The following is a 20,648-nucleotide window of genomic DNA, read 5'->3' on the forward strand; positions in this document are numbered from 1 at the left end:
AACGACAGCAAGCGGGAAAGTGGAAGATATAGCCTCCCTTTAACATATATGTAAAGGGGTACGAATCGCATTCGCGTGTTGCTGCGTAGAGGTCATTCCTGCTGCAGATTCAACAGTTTTAAGCACACATTTTAAATACAGCAGCAGTTGCAGCACTGAGGTTCTGCATAGAGCTTGCATTCGCAAAAGCAGTTTCAGCATTTATTGGTCGTGAGTTGCTTTATTCCAAAGTGAAACTGTATCGCGTTAGAAATACTTGCATGATTCACCACACAGAGATATAGTATGTGCTTTGCAGAGTTCCGAGATGAACTGCTGCTCTCGCGCGTAATAATTCACTCGCACTTGACGCCGTCAGCATGATAGCTCGGCATTTTTTAATAATAACTCTGTCTGACAGTCAGCCATTTTCTGAACGGAAGGAACGGTATAAAAACAGGCGTCTTTCTGAAAGAGTCTGAGATACTCTCGCGGCCGCTGCCAAGCTCTTCAGCCAAGCTGCAAAAGGAACGACAGCGTGATGTTCCAGTATCTTCTGCTTAGCGTCCTAGCAACAGGTAAGCCAGGAGCAGTTCATTTCCCCGTATGAACCCTACACTCTAAGAAAAAAAGGAGTACTTTTACTCCTTTTGGGGACTAAATGCATTGCCACAAAAAATAGTCCATTTCAGGAGTAAATGCACGGGAGTAAATGAATGTCACAAAGTGGAGACTGCATTTCACGCGCTGTTGTAGGAGTCCCAGGTACATAATTGGTGTGCATGCATGAAAATACTTCGAAGCAAACCGTCAACCGTGATATATCGAGTGATATAAAATCTTGCGCCATACTAGGGCACAATTTGCGAAGAAAGATGCGCTAATTGTTTCTTACTCTGTGTGGGAGGAAAATTGCTACGTTGTCTGAGTTATACAGCCTTATGTCGTTCAAATTGACCAATGGCACATATTTACGTAGACTGTTGCATTCAGGAGACCATTCGCGAAGTTTAGTGACAATTTGCAGTCCTGGGGAGTAAATGTCGGGACCAAATGTCGGATTAGGGGACTAAAATGGGGAGTAATTGCAGACTAGGGGAGTAGAAGCTGCAATTACTCCCAGTTTTACTCCTTTTTTTCTTAGAGCGTACGGGTTTCCGTGCACGAATGACAGTATCCACTTCGCGCGCTTACTTTTGATGTCTTTGTTCGTAGGTAGTAGATAGGTGGGGGAGGGGGGGGAGGGAGGGCGTTCTGGGAAATCGAACGTAACGAAGTAGAATGATCTCTAACGCGCTTACTGTTACAGGGGTAGAATAGCTTGATGCACGCGACAACAGCATCACGTGATAGATCAACGACGTACGCGTGATACTTTTATGGTATCTCCGACTGGTACCACTGGTACCAATGCTCTAAGCCAGAGCGCTTCGGGATGGTGGAAGTAAGAAACAACTGCCGAAGGTGTTGTCTGAGCGCTCTAGAGCGATCGGTGGCAGCCAGTTCAAGATGCCATTAGGGTGACTTATCGGGACCTTGACTTTGAGACGGAGGCGCGCTTCTGTGCCAAGTCATAGCTCAGAAATCGTAGGGGCTACGCTCGTCTTTGACCGCTCGAACGATTCACAATAACGAGCTCTACAACCATGAAGTGTAAAAACGGTAAACTGATAAAAGTAACACAGTGCAAAATTGGGAAAAGCGGCGAGAATTTCGACATACGATATCGACCTAACGTCGAAACATCGCATCGCTTGTAAAGAAAGCACGTAAAACGATACAAAACTCACGGGTGCTAGAAGAAACAACACAAAATGCCGTTCACAATATGGAGGCGTTGAGCGGTGCCGAAGAAAGTGTTGCAAAGCTATATACAGCGCGCGGCGTCAACGTCGGCGCACACAAACGGAACAGACGTATTCTACGCATAGCGGATACGTACCGCCGCTTTGCTAGTCCGCATTTTCTTTTATTGCCGAGTTTTAATATAACGTACACTATCGCCTGTGCGCAGGTATAAGGGATAGCGTGGTGGTTCAGCCTAATGCGCAAAGTTCTCTTTATGCTCAGCGCATGCGCATAACCACCGACACTATCGCTTACGCACGCAAAGGCGATAGCGTACAATATACTGAAACTCTCTGTTGCCGTTTAAAGTCTATTTAATCAAGAAATGATGTTTGTTTCCGTATGTTGCAGCCGCTTTCGCAGGTGACGACGATGATACAACCAGGTACATGGATAATGTATTGAAGAACTACCTGCCCGAAAATATGAAACGCAATCAGCTGGAATACGCCCGGTTGCCCCCATTCAACGTCAGGATGGGGGAAGACGCGGAGCCTTTCGTATTCGGCAAAGGCCTCCTTTTTGACCTCATGGGGCGATTGCAGCGCGACGGGAACTGTAGCCCTTCACAGTGGTACTTAGCGAATGTGACCTTCGGCTGCTACCTGGCCACTGATGACCTCCGTGCTCACTACGACGTGTCTTCTGAAAAGGAGGAGGACAAGAAACTTTTCTCGGCTGACTTGCTGACGGAGAACACCACCATATGGGTCGTGGTCACCCAAAGGAAACGTACGTGCAGCTTCTCCAAGGGGGGGCAAGCTGCGTTAAAGGCACGGTCGTATCCGTTCCAGTCGTTTTAGAAACTGTATAGTGTCATTTTATTCCTTCTGGATGACTGACCACGGTAGAAAAAAAAAAAAAGAAAAACACGCGAAATAGTGCCATAGTTTGACTGCTATTCGACGGGATACGTGACTCCGAGGAGACGACGGGTATTGAGGGTCGGAATACAGTCTCTGGAAAAACCAGACAACATATTGGGAGGCGTAAACCTTTTTTGTGACAATCATGTCATTCATAACTGCCACAAAAAAGGCGTTCGCCTCCCCTTTTCAACAAATTAGGGGACCAAATGATATACGTACATGCGGTGAAGCTCATTTTTAAGAGTGTGTAGTGGCATGCATGTCGATTACGAGCTGTGCGGTAGAGGTGGCACTGCAGTGTTTTGTACGGCTGTAAACTGCGACATGGTTTTCTTGTACAAGGCTCTTACATCGAAATCTGTTCTAAAAACACCAATATTAGTCACGTGTCCCAGCTTTTTTTTCAGGGATATATTGGAATTCTGTAGAGGTTGTTCGAAACCCCTATCAGATGAAGAGTTCAATGAGCACTCGCTTCATCACATAGCACGCTGAAGGCCAATCATGGCACAGAATGATACTCCGCCTTTATGGAAAGTACGGGGTGTATACGTCTTTTTGTGATACTTATGTCACTTGTGTCATTGGGGATGACGGTTGGCTGGGATCGTGCTATGCGGCAACGTCCTGTATTAGTGACTCACATAATACCTAAGCCAAGGCGGCAAAGTGTGGCATCTCTACAACTCAGCCACCGTGATAGATACGGCTGCCTTAACGTGTTACGGACGTTATTGAACTATCTCGTAGAAGCTCCATCCGCCGTTCTCACATGTCGCAGTAGAAAGTTTATTGCGCAATAGGCAGCCATCCAAGCACACATGTTGGCAGGAGACCCAAGACAAACGCGCCTCACACATTTAGCCCAGCGGAAAACCATTATTTGTATTAGATTGGGTACCCGAAATTTTGAGGCGGAGTCGTGTTCATACTTTGAAAGACCGTGGCTGTAGGTGTCATGGCGGCTCCAGGTCTTGGACGTTGGGAGGCGGCATCGCCTCCTTACAGATCCCTTGCTCTTGCACATTTCTTTCTCTCTCATAGCCTTCCTTACAGTCACCGTGGACGAGGCTTTTTTTATCCTGCCGTGACTATCCCGTTGGCACACACACTCTTAGAAATGAACTTCACCACATAGCACGCCCCAAGCCAAGCATCATCCCGAGTGACATCCTTCTCTTACATGATTTGTGGAAAACGGGAGGCGTACGCCTTTTTGTGACAATTAACATTTCTGCATAAGTGTCACAAAAAGGCGTACGCCTCCCGGTTTCAACAAATCAAGAACGGGAACGGTATCACCCGGGATGATGGTGGCTAGGAGCGTGCTATGTGGTGAAGTTCATTTTTAAGAGTGCAGGATACATTTGCCGGGCACCTTTCCATTTTCACACCATCTAACATAAAATGGTGTGGCGTACGTGTCTTTCGTGTCACCATGTTTCTGTTCTTCCTGTAGCGAAACCAGTGCACGTGAACGTGGACGTGCACCGTCTTGGAGTCACCCTCCACCTCTCCAAGAAGCCGGACCTGGACGAGGAAAAGTTGAAGTGGTTCATAAATACTGTGAAGAGCGCTGTAAAGCAAAGGATCACCGACGTGCTAACCGGTCCCTTTAGGACGGCGCTGGAACAGTCAGTCGAGACTTTGCCGATACCACTCCCTTCATTACGCTGAAAAAAATAAACTTTACTGATAACGTACAATCACATATCTGCTGCTTTCTTGCTCTTGTGGGTAACATATGATGAAAGGCTCAATGGTACCGTTATGTTACACGTACGGTTTGTCTGCGCAGTATTGCGACATGTTGCACGTGAAGCAAGGTAGGACTGCGGATAATTTGGACCACCAGGAGTTCTTTTGACGTGCGCCGGAAATCTCCGACACGCGGTGCTGGAAGCAATGTTTACCTCCCCACATAGCTACCGCTCTTGGCCAAGACCGAACCCGCAATCGTGAGCTCAGCAAGCCAGCACGTTACCGACTGAGCTACCGAGGACGGAAAGAACTACGCTACGGAGCTACGCTTAGCTACGGAGGAGAAGAAAGGCTCGCTCTGATCATACGCTACGGCCCACATCTCAGAGTTCTTTTATGTATTGGCATCGGAGCGGCATCAGTTTTTTTTTTAGAGTTTTCAGAGTTTTTTTCGTATTGCCTACTGTAGGATGGGACAAACAGAGTTTTTTTAGTCAGGGATACCGAATATCACATCCCATTCTTGAGCTCCTGCGAAAGAACGAAGGGCACAGGTGACTTATGGCGGGTTAGAATGACTGGTGTGCCGGGCGCCTATTCTATGGGGAGCGCGTGGTCACGGCCGTGGACAAGATGGCAGCGAATTCCACGTGGTGGTGGTGGTTGTGAAAGGACTCGCTGTTGTCGGTCTCACAGAGGTGGGCAACATCACGACAGACGCCCTGGGGGAATGTGCGTCCTGGGCCGACTTCTAAGGGAACTGTGTCGACATATATCTGAAAGCGTCTGAGGAAAACCCAGGACAAACCACAGACACGACAGACGTGGCACCGGGATTCGAACCCGGGTACCTACTTTTGCGCAGTGGCTCGCAGCTCGCCAAGCGGGAAGGCACATTCCTGTGTGGCTCACAAACACTATTCTGTTTCGAGCCGACCACGTGCTCTTCTGGAAGCACAGATTTGCACTGCGCAGGCTAGAAAGCATCTAGAAAGCCGGCTAGGAGCATGGAAGTGACCCCCAAAATAATTCTTGTTTTTTACTGCGACGCCCTCTGCAACAAATAAAATGAACCCCTGCGAAAGAACGATGAACGCACGTGCCCTACAGAGCACGCGCAAGGCTCTGTTCCCATAAGCGTACTCCTTGGTAGCTCAGTACCCCCAATAGGTCGATTTCCACACGCATTTCACATACTGTCACTAGATAAGCTTCACTTACACTTACAACTTACAGGGGCGAGCAGAAGAGCACTCTTGTTTCCGCGCCACGCTAGCGTCACGATGCCATCTGTCGAGCGCGTTCCGAATCCAATACCATCAGGACATGGCTTAGACAAGTAAACGAAGAAGCGTGGAAAACAAAACGAGAACGCTGGAAACGACAAACCCAGAAGAAGAAAAGTATGGACCTATACAGCAGGTAGAAGGAAGAACAAACCGCATATAGACAGTAGAGAGACGATCATCAAAGTGGCCTACTGTTTCAGGTTCGAAATGGCGCTCTCTTATCCCGCTCACGTCTATCGAAATTATTTGACCTCAACGAAGACACATGTTCCTATGTGAGGAAGAGTGCAAGGATGGCGAACATGTAATGCAAAGACGCCCAGCTACACTATAAACCCGCCTAGGCCTATAGATACGCCGACAGCACCTGGACTAAAGGTCCTACCCTACCGAACGCAGGCACAGCCAGTGACATCGCCAAGACTGCCGAAAGATGGAAGCGCCATCTAGCCAACTGGGTAAAGCAGACAAGGAGCGCCCTGCGAGAGCAGCAATCGAATCGATCGAATATAAAGAACCCAAGGCAGCAAGCCTCCTACACGGCTAGACGATCCCCGATCCCGAACTCTGGAGAGCCCCGAAACACTACAGAGGCAACCTTGACTCCTGTCTGGACCGTGGTCCGGACCCAGCCTGTGGTATCCTGAGATACCTGCAAAGGAGCGAGATACCCTGACTCAAAAGGGGAGTATGCAAGCCTAAACATAAATGTTGCCGTTTTTGTTGCGAGCAGATCATCAAGGTAGATACCTTGACATCCTCGGGACGCTCTCGTGCACACTACGTGGATTATCGCACAACAGTCACACACGCTTCCCTATCCCACGGGGAGCATTACGTTGGCTGTCTTTGATCCTCAACTGGCGATGGCGCTGTGTGGTGAGGAAACAAGATGACGCTCCTGTTCGCCCTTGGAACTATAGGTGTCGCACATAACCTCCCCTCTTGGAAAGACCGTATCGGAGAATGAGGGAAGGAGCAGGGTACGACGTGACGTAGCCTATTCCTCTGACACGTGACTCGTGACGTAGATTGGCGCAGTGAGCTGAGAAAAAAGAAGAAAAAAAGAAAAGAAGCACGGGGACCTGCCGGCGTCACACGAGGATCATGCCGGCTAGAGTCACTTGTACTGGCCGTCCGAGGCTGCTTTCTCCGATTGTTATTGCGCAGTGCCGATGCCTCGCACAGTGAAAGTATTTTGTGTGGTGACTCCTTACGGACAGCTCGCCGAATGAGACAGGGTTTCGAGCTATGTTAAGTGTCACGTCATTGCTCCTTTGACACAAAAAGGAGGGAAATGTTGCAAAGAGAGTTGAGGAGACAGGTGCACTCTAAAGACAGAGGGGGGGGGGGGGGGTGTCGAGGTAGCTTGCCGTTGTTGGCCGCACTCAAGTGGGCATCGTCACGACTATAGCCAAAAAAAAAAGGAAACGAAGGTGGGAGAAAGGGGAGTTGACAGAGCTTCACCGCATAGCGCGCTCCTAGCCAACCAGCATCCCGGATGACAGCGTTCTATCCCTTGATTTCCTGAAAACGCGAGGCGTATGCCATTTTTGTGGCAATTGTGAACTGCACACTCTAAAAACTCAACTTCACCGCACAGCACGCTCTGCGCCAACTATAGCCACGAATGATAGAGTTATCGCTTCTGATTCGAAGAGAGATGGAGGCGTACGCTCTTTTGTGTCAGTTTGGATACATGTTAATTGACACAAAAGGGCGTACGCCTCCATCTCTGTTCGAATCAGAAGCGATAACCCTATCATTCATGGCTATGGTTGGCGCAGAGCGTGCTGTGCGGTGAAGTTCAGTTTTTAGAGTGCACAATGCCACAAAAATGGCGCACGCCCCCCGCTTTCAGGGAATACAGGGAGATAACGTTATCGTTCAGGATGATAGCAAGCTACACGGTTAAAACAGAACTTCACCGCATAGCACGCTCCTAACCAACCATCATACTGAATGATATCATTCTGTGTCATGATTTGTTCAAAACAGGGGGGAGGCGCCTATCCGGGACAAGATAATCTGTCCCAGATAGGCGCCTCCTCTCATTTTCAACAAATCATTGCACAGAATGATATCTTTCGGAATGATAGTTGGCTAGGAGCGTGCTATGCGGTGAAGTTCTGGTTTAACAGTGTAGGAGCGTGCTATGCGTTGGAGCTCCGACTTTATGGTGTGGGAGATAACATCCGGGAAATACTATCCGGACTGGAGCCCTGCGCGGGCCGACTTTTCCGGGCCCGACCCGGCCCGGGCGCATCGAAAAATGGCCCGACCCGGGCCCGGACCTTCATATTTTTATGCGGCCCGGCCCGGTGACCCAGTGACTAGAGCCCGGCCCGGCCCGGCCCGGTGACCCGGCGAGTAGATCCCGGCCTAGTATTTCCAGCCGCGACGTACGCGTTTCCGGCGATGATCAAACAAATTTATATGTAAATTGATAAGGAGGGAAGACAAACATTCAAGTGATGGCAGTTTAACACCGTAACCGCACGAGACCAAATTAAATCCAGAACGCACGCGGGCATGGGCGTTATCGTTACACTGTCAAGATTTTGCGGAGGTAGAGCATGCTGTCGACAAACTGCTTCTCCCAGTCCCTACCCCTCTCACCAAGCTTTGCCAAAGTGATTGAGAAATATGTGAGGAGTGAGGAGCAATGTAAAGTTGCTCTGAGAATGTTCTAGAGGGTCGAATCATATGCATAATGCAGTATCCTTTGCTTGTCTTTGCAAAATATGCACAGGAATGACGCAAGCGCATGATGATATGAACTAATGCATCTCCATTGTGTGGAATTAGCTGCGTGGCCCGGCCGAGTCGGCCCGGGCCCGGCCCGGCCCGCGGTGGTTGGCGTATTTTGTCGGCCCGGGCTCGGCCCGGAGCACGCAGCCAATAACAAGCCCGGCCCGGCCCGCGGGCCGGGTCGGGGGCCCGGACCCATGCAGGGCTCTAATCCGGACCATTCAGAGTCGCCCTCTGAAGCTCTGTCCTGTGTGCACCAGAGGCAAACCGATCTCTGTATCTACCCCCGAGCCTTGATTGACAGAACGCGATAACGGTAACAGTCAGGAGCGACGGAAGTTCATCGTCAGCGGGGGAGGTGAAGTACGGAGCACACTAACAGCCGAATTCATGTACGAGCCTCGTCTCGTAAGGCGACTCGAGCTGCTCCTGGAGGTCGATTTTCTGCTTCATAAGTCGATCATGACTCGAAACGCTTTTCGAGTGGAGTAGCTACTTAGCCCGTTCCTCGGTCTAACAAATTTTACCTCATACATGTACATGTGAGTTCGGCAAAACCCTGGGTACAAGAACGCAAGACATCTTGCCCAATCTCGATGAAAAATAAAAATAAAAATAAAAAGAACGCAAGAAAGAAAAAGAAAAGAAGGACAGGCTTCCGCACGCCTATTTCAGTGGGTGCAGCTGCCCCTTTACGTCCACCTTCCGACGCCCCCTTGTAACGTTGCAGTGTTTTGTATGTGCTTAAGCACAATACGGAAAATTTGCAACGTATTAAAGCTACTGTAAAACAGGTGGCATACAATTATATACTGGTGGCTCATTTGACAGCCTCGGTGCTCAGTATAGAAACGCCACAAATTTCGTTCAAATCAACCTAATAGAATTTAACCTAATTTTTTTTAGAAAATTCAAATTTAATATTCCGGGTGACCCTATGTCTAAGACCCGACACAAACTCAGCAGTTCATGCCACGTAGGGCGGCGAACGTAAACATCCGAATAACAATGGGAGCGTACAGCGACATCTGTGGAGCGCTACCAGCACCACCCCAGCTTACTACCGGATGTGGTGCATTTCTGCGTATAGGTGACTCTCATCGTGACTCCGCTGACAGTTCTGTTACTAATTTCGACTATGTAACAACGTTTTTTGCATTTTGAGATAATATATGTCAGGAACTATCTCGTTTGAATAAACCTTAAAGTCCAAGAATCCGGCTACTTAGCCTAAGACTTAGCCGATAGATGGTTGGGAACATGTAACACTGTTGCTCGACGAATCGGCGGTTGTTTCCCACCACGCGTCGCCCCGCGTCTTTTCATCGCATTGCGAATATTTCTTGCAAGTAATACACATGTGCAGCACATGGTCCACTTTCAAATACAATATTGGCACAACACTTTCAAGCGCAACCGATGTAATATGGGACAGCGAAGTACTGACAGGCGATTTTAGCTAACCGTGTCCCCAACAGTACTTTCTTCACAATTAGGCTTCGCACATCCTTACTTACAGGAGCGCACGAATGCGGAGTAGCCAGTCCACGTGGCTGTGACCAACTTCACCACGCATAGATATACGTGGAGAGGTTTGTCGCAGCTCCGTGGACTGGCTACCGCATTCATACGTTCCTGCAGGCAAAAGTGTGTAGGTAATTTCGGGTGCAGATTCAGCAGTTTGAAACGCGTATCTTGAATAACAGCAGTTGCAACAGTGAGATCATTTCCTTAACAGATATTAACGAATTTTCAGCATTTCTTGGGTATATCGTATTTGAAATATTGGCCTGATTCACCACACAACGATACGTGTATACTTCGCAGAATTTTATGAGGAACGGCATGCCCCCACGCGTAATAATTCACTCACGCTTGAGGCATCACAACTCGGCAGTTTTTCCAATTACGTCATATATCTGACAGTTTATCGCTTTCCTGGACAAAGGGTACGATATAAAAATACCTGCTCTTCTAAGGTAATCTCAGACACTTTTGCCGGCTGCAGTAAACGAGGCTCTTCAGCGAAGCTGCAGCAGAACGGGAACATGATGCTCCAGTATCTTCTGCTCTGTGTCCTAGCAACGGGTGAGACAGCAAATGTTTTCGGTGTACTTCCCATCTTGTGTGAATTGTGTCTGTTTAACTCAATGAACGACAATACCGTAATTTCCGTCACATATAGGCCTGTTTCTGCGGGCAGAAACAGGTCGCACTTGGCGCACTTGTTCGCGCTTGGCAAGATGTTCCGCTTTTTCTGTGGATTTCCACCAGGTTTCGTAGCTTTCCTTGGCGCAATACCGGTTGAAACACCATGCGAAACCTGCTAATGAAACTAGCTATTGTTGCATTGGTGACGGCTTGGGCCCGAAATGGAGCTGCGCACACTTTGCTGCAACAGCCCGATGCAGCACGATGTCCATGGCCAGCCTCCTTGGTCCAGTCCCTCGGCCTGTGGGCCGTCACCACAGCCCTGCTCCGCTTCCTGCAAGACTCGGTCCTTGCTGCTACTGCTGCTAATAATGCCCTGCCCTCTGACCGGTCTTTCTCACGCCATGTCGTGCCGGTGCTGTACTGACCGTCTCTCTCTCTTTCTTTTCCAATCTTTTTTCTTTATTTTCAATGTTTATTTTGAGTTTCTTTCTTCTTCTTCTTTTTTTTTTTTGTAGAACAGCAAGCCGGCATCAGCCTGGCTGATATTGTCTCTTTTGTTCCTTCGTTTCTTTCTTACTTTCTCGTATTGCGAGATTTACACCGACGGAAACTCTATCTTACATACCAGATAACAACGCAACGCGAAGACGCCGGTAACTTGTGGACAAGGTACGCACAAGTTGGTTAGACACGCAAGTCTTCCACGAAGCTATACTTATGCTTCGAATGGGAATGCGGACGGTGTTCCCTGTGGTGAGATTTCGGGCGCTGGATAAAACTATGTCGTCGCTCATAGTTTCCTGAGCACAAGCATAGACTACAGAGCTGAGCTTGTGCGTGTTATACGCGGTACTTTTATTTCAAAAGTCGATACGTGACTATACCAAACGCGAAACTGCCCGTTCCTATACATCCCGTTACCCGCCCGTTTCCCGATACTGCCCGTTTCCCGTTCCTATACATCTTGTGGTTGTGCTTTGTGGTGGTCTGTTTGATTAGGAAATGCTGTTTGTGTGTTTGTTGCAGGCGCTTTCGCAAGTGACGATGGCGATGCGGACAGGTACATGGACAATGTGTTGAGTAACTACCTGCCCGAAATTATGAAGCGTGATCACTTGCAATACCCCGTGCTGCCTCCATTCGACGTTATGTTGCACGAAGACGACAAGCAGCCTATCGCATTCCACAAAGGCATCCTTTTTGGCCTCATGCAAGGGCTACGGCGTAGTGGGGACTGTGTGCCCCCAAAGTGGTTCAGAGCAAACGTAACCTTCGGCTGCTACCTAGGCATTGACGACCTTAGGGCTCACTACGACGTGTCTTCCGAAAGGGATGAGGACAAGAGGAATTTCACGGCTGACCTTCTGGCGGAAAACACCAAAATGTGGGTGCTACTCACCCAAAGGAAACGTACGTGCAATTTCTCAGGGGGGACCAACCTAGGAGGTATACACAGACTGTTTATCGTTTCACGTTATACCACCAGGAATGTTATTTCGAGTTGTGCAGCAAAATGGCGGGAATATATGGCGTCTGATATGGTTACTTGCATGTGGCTTGATACCTGTTGTGGCTTGATACCTGCAGTAGGCGGCAGAACTAGTTCGAAAAGGAAATCACGAAATGGCGCAGATCTCCTTCCTATGCACATCAGTGGTGATACCCGGGCACGGATGGGGAAGTTACTCGACAAAGGAATTCGTTACCAGTTACATTACTGTGCAAGAAATGTTACTCACGAAGCTACAGGTAATGAAAATGAACTGGAAGTTCCTAAGCTACTTTAGAAAAGTAACCAACTACCAAGTTATTTGCTACCCAATATATACTTTTTATTTCTTGACCTTTCTATAGTTAATTCAGACCTTGATCACACAACGGGCGCCGTGCAAGAAGTTTCAAAATAGTTTTGATATGTAAAAATGGCAACATCTGATAAGACGAAAGAAGCCTACATTTATGTGACACGCTTTAGGGACGAATTTGATGACTGTGATCTCGTATGAAGGTTCTTGAAAGGAGCACAAAGCAACTTTATGTTCTATGAGTTGTCCTCTACGCACATATCGAAGAACTTCCCCAAGTTTTAACCCTACTAAACAATGCCCTCTGTCATTATAAATACACTACTTGTCGCTAAGATGAGCAACACCCGAGCCTCCTAATGTACGAAAAAAAAACAACAACAGAATTTGTAATGTTCACCGCGTAAAAACAACGGATTCCCCCCGTGCACGTATCGTCGGTGTGCAGGCGCAGGAGGATGGAGGACGCAGGTCGTGATGTTTGTAGACGAGAATCGAACAAAATAAACTTAGAACTTTCGCTAAGTTACTTTGACAAAGTTACCTAAAAATGAACGAGTTCCTCCAGAAGCTACTGGAACTCAAAAGCATCGAGTCCAGTTAAAAGTTACCGAGAAAAGTAGCTTCGTTACGGCAACGAGCTACTTGGAACGAGTTCCCCCAACATTGTACCCCGGTGTGAATCTGGTTAAGTAACACTTACGTTTCTTTTCTTTCGGTAGCGAGACCAGTGTTCGTAAAAGTGCACATGCATCACCTGGACCTCACCGTGCACCTCTCCCACGAACCGAAGCTGGACAAGGATAAGCTGAAGTGGTTCATAAATGCAGTGGACTTCAGTGTAGAGGGAAGGATCACCGACTTGCTAACTGGTCCCTTTAGAACGGCGCTGGAAGAGTCAGTCAAGACATTGCCGATACCACTCCCTTCGTTACGTTGAACAAATAAACGTCACTGCTAACGTGCATCACATCTCTTCTGCTTTCTCGCGCTATAGGGAACTATAGGAAATTGTTTTATTGTTAGCGTCGGGTTAAAGCAAAATAGAAGCCTCTTGCTATCGCTCCTCTATGTTAGATGGTGGGATAATATTTGCTTGTGGGTTGTGTGTCTGGGTCTCAATGTTCAATGGACCTCTCCCTCTTTGTAAACATATGACGCCATAATGTTCAACGTCGCCACCAATTTGGTAGAGTTGAACTACGCTCGAAGCTAGGGGGCAACAAGTTCGCCACGCCGAAACTCAAGGTCGAAAACAAGGTCACCAAGGTCGAAAGCCACGGTCTTGAGGGGATTACGATGGTCCCTGAAAGGGACGCGACCTTCGGTCCTACTTTTCTATCAATACGAGGCAACAAGGCAACGAGGCATCAATACATATCGAACAAGTGCCCATTCGTGGAACCCAGCTCTCCACTTCGATTTGTTTCGGTTTCAGCCTGTCTACCAACGTCATGATGACATTTCTCGGGTAGAGGTCTATTCTATCTGATAGAGACAGGGTCTTTGTAACTTTTACGCCTGTGTTTAGGTCTCGGAACAGGAGACACGCTTTTCCGTTTTCTTTTTCTCAAGTATACAAGATATCACATGGTGTGGTTAATCAGGTACGTGCACTTGGACACCTGGATGACGAGGGTTATAAGCCAGCCGAGTTATATGATAGAGGCACACGTGTTTGGTATTTTTGGTCGTCTTCTTACGTCTAAACGTTCCGTTCCGTTTATGCACGATGCACCGTTATTCAGACTATGGTTGTTTACAGACACCATAAAAATAAACATTGAATTAAAAACCAAAGGGCACAAAAGGGCGGAATGTCCCTGCACGTATAGGAACAGGGTCGGGATATGAGAGCCGCCTCATCAGGATGTCGATGATGGCGTCTAGATATGTAGTAGATGTGTCTCCCCATGTACTGCTTGCGAGACGCTTGTCTGAAATCAGCACCCTGTGGTTTATCCGATCTCAAATCTCCGCGTGTTGCAAGACCATTTATATTGAGTAATAAACACGAACAGCATATGGTCTTCCTATAGATACAATGTTGGAACAACATTTCCGATGACAACCAAGGAAATACGTGTTGCACAACTACTGACAGGCGATTCCAGACAACCGTGTCGAAAGAAGACCACATCAGTTCAGAGACAGAGATCACAAAATCATAAATCAACCAGACGAGAAACGTTCCACAGTGGTGTTTCCCTCTCACATACACGAAGGGTGATGAGGTAATTCACCGTAATTGGACATTCACCGCCGCAATGGCGGTTCACTGCCCCATGGCTTTTGTGGAAAGGATGAGTGAGGATGACTAGGAGTATCCCGTTAGAGCTAATCCAGTAGACCAGTGCGGGACAGGAACTCAGGAAACCCTGCAGAACTTGTACGGGGTTGGATCATGGCGCGATAACTTTCTGCGATGTCGAACAAGACGCTCATGTACTCGTTGCCTGCCATTTTCCATGAGGACGCGCTCTCTCGTAAATACCATCGTGCCAACATGCAATTAGCGTACATTTTTGTGGATATCGTGTGTGATGTTCGGTTTGTGCTTTTTTTATTCGCCAGAGTTGTAAAGCCAACGGGTAATTAGGGGAAGAGCCGGCTTTAACCCGATTCTGACCGATCTCCATTCGAAAGTCATGGATCGAGAGAGTCTGTCTTTTTGGCGAAGACAATCCACACTCTGCATATTCGAAGAGCTAGTTGGACAACAGTATTATAACTCTTCCACAGTCTCACCTGCTGCATACTTGCGAACGAAATATCGTCATCTGCTCTTCGCTCTGCGAAACTGTTGCCAATGATCACATCGACTACATTTTACTTTTCGTAACAAACAAGCAACAAACACATATACTATACGTTGTTGAGTACATTTATTTACGGTTCAGGAAGATGGAGAGCTCTGACCGATACATCCAGGGCATTCTTCAAAGAGTCGTACAGGACATCGCTGACAGTTCTCTGCACGGTCCTGTTGATTGTGGTCACAAAGTCCTGCATCCTGTTGTGATTCAGATCCAGCCGTTTTGAAAGAGCAACATCAAGCGCCATCTTTCTCACGCTGAAGGTCTTCAGGGACGCAGCTCTCGCTGTGGAAGAGTAGTACATGCCAGTGAGTCAAGTCACACAGTAAGGCAGTAGAGCAGATAAAGGACAGTAAAGCAGACAAAGGATTCCTCATTAGGCACCCCGCGCGCATGCAGTTTACTTTCAGTACGTTTTTACCTGCAGTGCGGCCAAAGCTTGGTAAGTTTTATACTAGCTTGTTCTGGTTCTCCTATAAATCTTTCCCTCGTGTACTAAGCCAGTGCTAAGACATAGCTCACATAGGGCACCCGTCTCCGCGCAGTTCCTTTTTTTCTATTTTGATCTCCCTTCAGGATTAGGATTACAAGCCCTGCGATAAATACTAGGAAAAGAAAGAAAAAAAGAAGACGAAGAAGGCGAGTGCAGCGGGTAGTGCAAGACAGCTTACAATCTGGCGAGCCGGATAAGCTGCCTGGCACTCCGCAACATCATGTGAGGTACCAGCCTTCGGTTGCAGTTGGTAGCATGTTCGCCTACTGATTTCAAGGTTGCGTGTTCGAACCCGGCCGAGGACGTCAACAACTTGGTGGCAGGGTACAAGTTGCTTTGACACGCCGTCTTCCGCGATGGACGTTAAATACGGTGTGCCGTGTGTTGAGATTTTGGCGCACGTTAAAAAACTCCAGGTGGGCATAATCCACAGAATGTGGATCCGCAAACTGTGGCGTCGCACACGCTTACCGTTGTCCCACGACGTAGAGTCAGGAATTATTATTAATAATGAGGTCGTTCCTTCTTTTTCCTTCTTTCTCTTTGCGGTTGCACCCGTCTTTGGTGCCGCGCGTCCCGCGTCTGACACAGAGGGGTCAACTGGTTGCCTTGCTCTCGGCAACCAATAAAAGTGCTCGGATGATCTGACGTCATAACACGCTGGAAGGAGCTGGGAGAGATCGCCGCAGGTGCGTGCAATTGCAAACTAATTCGCGCTCAAGAAAGGCGCGCTTCTTGAATGAAATGCTTCGCGCGAAAGTTCCTGAAGGAAGTATGTTCACGTTCACACAGTAAAAAATAAATATATGTCCGAGGTGTCTTCCACACCCTTTGAAGTGCCTACCAAATCCTACCACAGTTATGTTACTGAAATCTTATTGTCTCACTTTACATTCCTGCAATGCAAAATATTTTGGCTCTACGTGACCCAAAAGCTAGAGAAAATTAATTATTATTTTTGAAAACTGTGACGTCATGTTAGGTTCCGACAAACCACCCGACTCTCATCTGACAACGTTGTTGCCCTTCGCGTCCTCCGGGGGGCTCACATTTTGCACTCCGTTAGCGGAGCCCCACGTGCCATATCCTCCGACGGCTCCGACCTTCGAGAAAACACAAGGAGGGAGAAAACATCTCTCCCACTTCCCCTCTTTCTCATCAGCGTCACGTGGCTTGTCCATCACGTGACGCTCCCCGGATGCCGGCGTCGTTGCTAGGAGACGAGTGGCCCCTCCAGGACATGACATCATTGCAATTTGTGGGCTTATGATTACGTCACCCGCTCCTCGCGTCATCGAAACTTGTGGAGGCTCAGCAAATCTTCAAAAATTGACAGAAATGCACAGCGTTCGTGAACAAAGAATGATTGAAATTTCGCGTATAGAATCCCTGAGGCACCTTCGTTTCATGGACTAAATAAACGCTGTTTTTCGAGTCTGGAGTGGCACTCTAACGGTAACGGTATGATTACAAAACAACGACCGGTAACTCCACATACGTTTTCTCTGTGTGACCTCGACGAAGACCGTTGTGTTCTTCGTCGTGATGTCCGCTGTATACTTCTTCTTTTCGTTACTGATCGTGTCCCCCTTAGAAGAGACGTTATAATGGACATTGAGTCCATTCACGCTCATGTAACAACCGACAGTGATATTCCCTGCCATCCAGCCTGGTGCACTGCAATCGCCGAGACGTCTGACAACGGTCGAGAGACCGAACATGCTGCCGTTCGTGAACTTCGCCTTGAAGTCATGCCTAAGCAGGCTTCCTGGTACTGTGACGTCCATGTCCCTCACGGTTAGGGGGTCCAGTCTTCTCGCTCGGATGTTGTGGGGCAGGTAGTTGCGCAGGACGGTGTCAAAGTAGCTGTTGGACTCATATTTGCTGCCAGCCAGGACGCCTGCGGTTGGATAGATTCATTTCTACTGAGCACGAAGAAAATTGGTTGAAGAGGTTAACTGACGGCTTACACAATAAAACAGGACAAGTTTTAAAAATAAGGTGAGTCACGCTTCAACAATATTTCAGGAACTGCGTCATGCTGAACATGGAAACACGTGTGCGCCAAGATGAAGAGATACACGTACGTTTGATCCTGCTTGTTTTGAAAGGCACCGTTACCTTGACCTCAGCACAAAAGGAAAAGGGATTCATCGGTTGCGTGGTTTGTGATTTATGATCGATAGAAAAAGAAAATAAACGAGAAAAGAAAACAGCAACTGACGCTTTCTCTCTCCTGCTCAACAAGACCGACAATGCAGAGACAAAACATATATTCCCCGATCTGTTTACCATTCTGCGTGTTCTAAACGGTGTGAACGTTTTCGTAGGAACATTTGGCACGAGTATGTTTCGCAGTTCAGGCTCGTATTACCTGTAAACTCCTTTCAGTGCCGAATTTCACTAATTTTCTAGGATTATCCATATCTTGCGGAATATAATTTTGTGTAGGGGAGACAAACGACAACCGACATCAGAAACGCACTCCAATTTATAGGTAGGAAAATTCACTCGTGACGGCACTCACCTGTTGCGAGGAAGCCTAGAAGGACATAGAATATCGCCATGGCTATTCTCCTTGAGGCACTGCAGAGAAGTCGGTCCGAGGGGTCTGTATACGCTCTTCAAAGCGATAGCGCGCTATCCGTAAATATAGAGCTGCTTTGTCAGACGATACGTGATTTTGCAGCTAACATCAAAAGGATAAGAAAAACGCAATGCGAGTGAAACACTGGCCTAGACGCTGACGCAGCACTTGCCTTTCCTTGTGCAAGAGCGACAGCAGACGAGTAGTGCGGGAAACCGACATGACATGTTTATAGGCTATATTCTTACAAAGCGTATACACTGCGCTTATGACTCATGTCCTAGTTGCGGAGTTCGTTGTTAAAGAGAGATTTTGATTACACATCGGTGCTACACAAAGGAGAACCAGTCACGTTTGCTCTCGATGTCAAAAGTGATAACCAACGAATATTATCTAGGACTATTTTCAAGGAGCCGCTCGGGCTGCGCTCTTGGCAGATTGTGTTAGTGCCGGCTTCGGGACGTTCTTCGTGACATAATGGGTTGGATTGTTTAGTAGCGTAGAGTGCTAGGCGAGCCACAAGTACACATGTTCGGCGCACTTCTTCTAGCTGTGCTGTTTCGTTGTCGCGCTAAGTGTTCTTGTATTCACATCTCTGCCCCAACAAGAACAACAAATTTATTGCGAGAAGATGACTGGGGAGCTTCATCGCCAGAGGCGAAACTCTACCCTATTGCACCTTTGCCCTTTTTGCTTTGTATACAACACAAAAACGGTGTACGCGGCAGTCCAACGGTTGGAGCGGTTGGTGTCTACCACACGGTTTCGATATAGGGAGAGCACACAGGCTTGACTTTTTGGAATGGAATGAAGGTGCACTTCTATCTTTACTAGCAAATTACGCAAAGGAAAATTGGTATAACAGAGTCACTATATGCATTGAAATTTTTCTCATTCTCTGTTGGTTTTGTGTTCCTTTTCTTAAGCTTTGTGTCACAATTCCTCCAGCATCTCGCACAAAACAAGTTTTTATGGCACTCAGCTGTGCTAATCGCTGCAGCTACTTCATGTAAGGTGGAAAGCGTTGGGCAGAACGAGAGAGAGAGAAAACGATACAGAGGTCATTTCCTTTTACTTTTTATTAAATTTAGTAGTGCGATAATTGATGTGAGTATTGTGGTACTCCGTAGGAGTTGCGACGTGCGCGTTGTGACGTTGCGACGTGTGCGAAAACTGACAACTAGGTCGTGATGATGATAGATCTCGAAATATGGAAGACATGATTCCTCATGAAGACTTTCACGTGGTTGTGAGCAGTGGCGTAGCCACGTGGGGGCTAGGGGGGGCTCGAGCCCCCCCTACCTGCCACGGACCGACCCACGGAAATCGTGCAAATCCGAGGAGAATATAATATATGGGGGAGGGAGGGGGAACCAAAGTGACGATCGCGAAAGTTCTTGCAGTTCATGGCGTCTATCTAAGCAGCACTCTTGAATGGTTTTCAAAGTATGAGCTGATAAAATAATAAAATAAATAAGCTAATAAAACAAATACTTCCAATCTCGTGACACCAATTCATTGGTCATGACAGCCTACACATGTAATTGTATTGTGAACGTCCAAATCAACTATTTTCGTTCCTTTTTTGTTTTTGTTTGCATCCCCATTTTGCAGTGTGCACAAGTATGTGTGCTTCCCCTCCTCTGGGGGTGGGGGTGGGAGTGGGGCGAGTTTTCGTATCGAGTCCCCCCTACCCCGGAGGTCTGACTACGCCACTGGTTGTGAGGGGCGCAATTGAAAGAGGTGTCAGGTGTCGTGACACCTTCCGCACCGTGGTCCTTTTTCTCTACAAGTGAGTTGACCGCCAGAAATATCCAAAAATCTAGAAATATATGCTCTACAGGCGTCTTAATAATATCTCCCACCTATATTCTCACACACAACTGTAACAAAATCGTATATTCGACTCCGGTTCATTTTTGCTTCTTATTATGGAATTCCGATGCCAGTCTTGCTGTACCACTATGTACCGCCGCCACCATGCACCACCGATATACCACTTCTCGGCCCGAACTATGGAGTGCTAAATAGCTCTCAGAAATACGACGACGAAGAAGGACGTTTGACGACAACGTGGCACTAGTCTACCATAGTGACACGACGACGACGACGAAGACATTCGACTTACATGGTACCTTCTTATTCTTTGTCCTCCTCGAGTCTGGAACGTTTGTAGAGGCGTGTACATCGTTATTCTGGAACACACTGTTGTATCAGGTAGGGAATCAAACTTTATTACAGTATCCAGCAACCGTCCGACCTTATGTCATGCCCACTCTCTCTTTCATTAGACGACCAGTTCATGGGCACCGCCCTCAGCAGTGCGAAAATCAACGCACCCCATCCTCGCACAGGG

General features: G+C 47.7%; 3 protein-coding genes across 3 annotated transcripts; 2 read left to right on the forward strand and 1 right to left on the reverse strand.

Moving 5' to 3' along the window:
- Positions 1 to 447: 447 nt before the first annotated feature.
- Positions 448 to 4,407, forward strand: LOC135399765 (uncharacterized). The gene is made up of 3 exons (XM_064631499.1): positions 448 to 557; positions 2,179 to 2,559; positions 4,156 to 4,407. The coding sequence occupies exons 1-3, from the start codon at positions 521 to 523 to the stop codon at positions 4,371 to 4,373; spliced, it is 636 nt and encodes a 211-aa protein (XP_064487569.1). The 5' UTR covers positions 448 to 520; the 3' UTR covers positions 4,374 to 4,407.
- A 6,010-nt stretch (positions 4,408 to 10,417) lies between these two features.
- LOC135399766 (uncharacterized) lies at positions 10,418 to 13,361 on the forward strand. The gene is made up of 3 exons (XM_064631500.1): positions 10,418 to 10,525; positions 11,618 to 12,001; positions 13,119 to 13,361. The coding sequence occupies exons 1-3, from the start codon at positions 10,486 to 10,488 to the stop codon at positions 13,334 to 13,336; spliced, it is 642 nt and encodes a 213-aa protein (XP_064487570.1). The 5' UTR covers positions 10,418 to 10,485; the 3' UTR covers positions 13,337 to 13,361.
- Positions 13,362 to 15,264: 1,903 nt separating this feature from the next.
- LOC135399767 (uncharacterized) lies at positions 15,265 to 18,447 on the reverse strand. Its single transcript, XM_064631501.1, has 3 exons — positions 18,233 to 18,447; positions 17,204 to 17,605; positions 15,265 to 15,497 (listed from the first exon to the last, which is right to left on the reverse strand). The coding sequence occupies exons 1-3, from the start codon at positions 18,270 to 18,272 to the stop codon at positions 15,286 to 15,288; spliced, it is 654 nt and encodes a 217-aa protein (XP_064487571.1). The 5' UTR covers positions 18,273 to 18,447; the 3' UTR covers positions 15,265 to 15,285.
- Positions 18,448 to 20,648: the final 2,201 nt, after the last annotated feature.

This window comes from Ornithodoros turicata, chromosome 7 (genome assembly GCF_037126465.1).
Source record: "Ornithodoros turicata isolate Travis chromosome 7, ASM3712646v1, whole genome shotgun sequence".
Taxonomy (NCBI): domain Eukaryota; kingdom Metazoa; phylum Arthropoda; class Arachnida; order Ixodida; family Argasidae; genus Ornithodoros; species Ornithodoros turicata.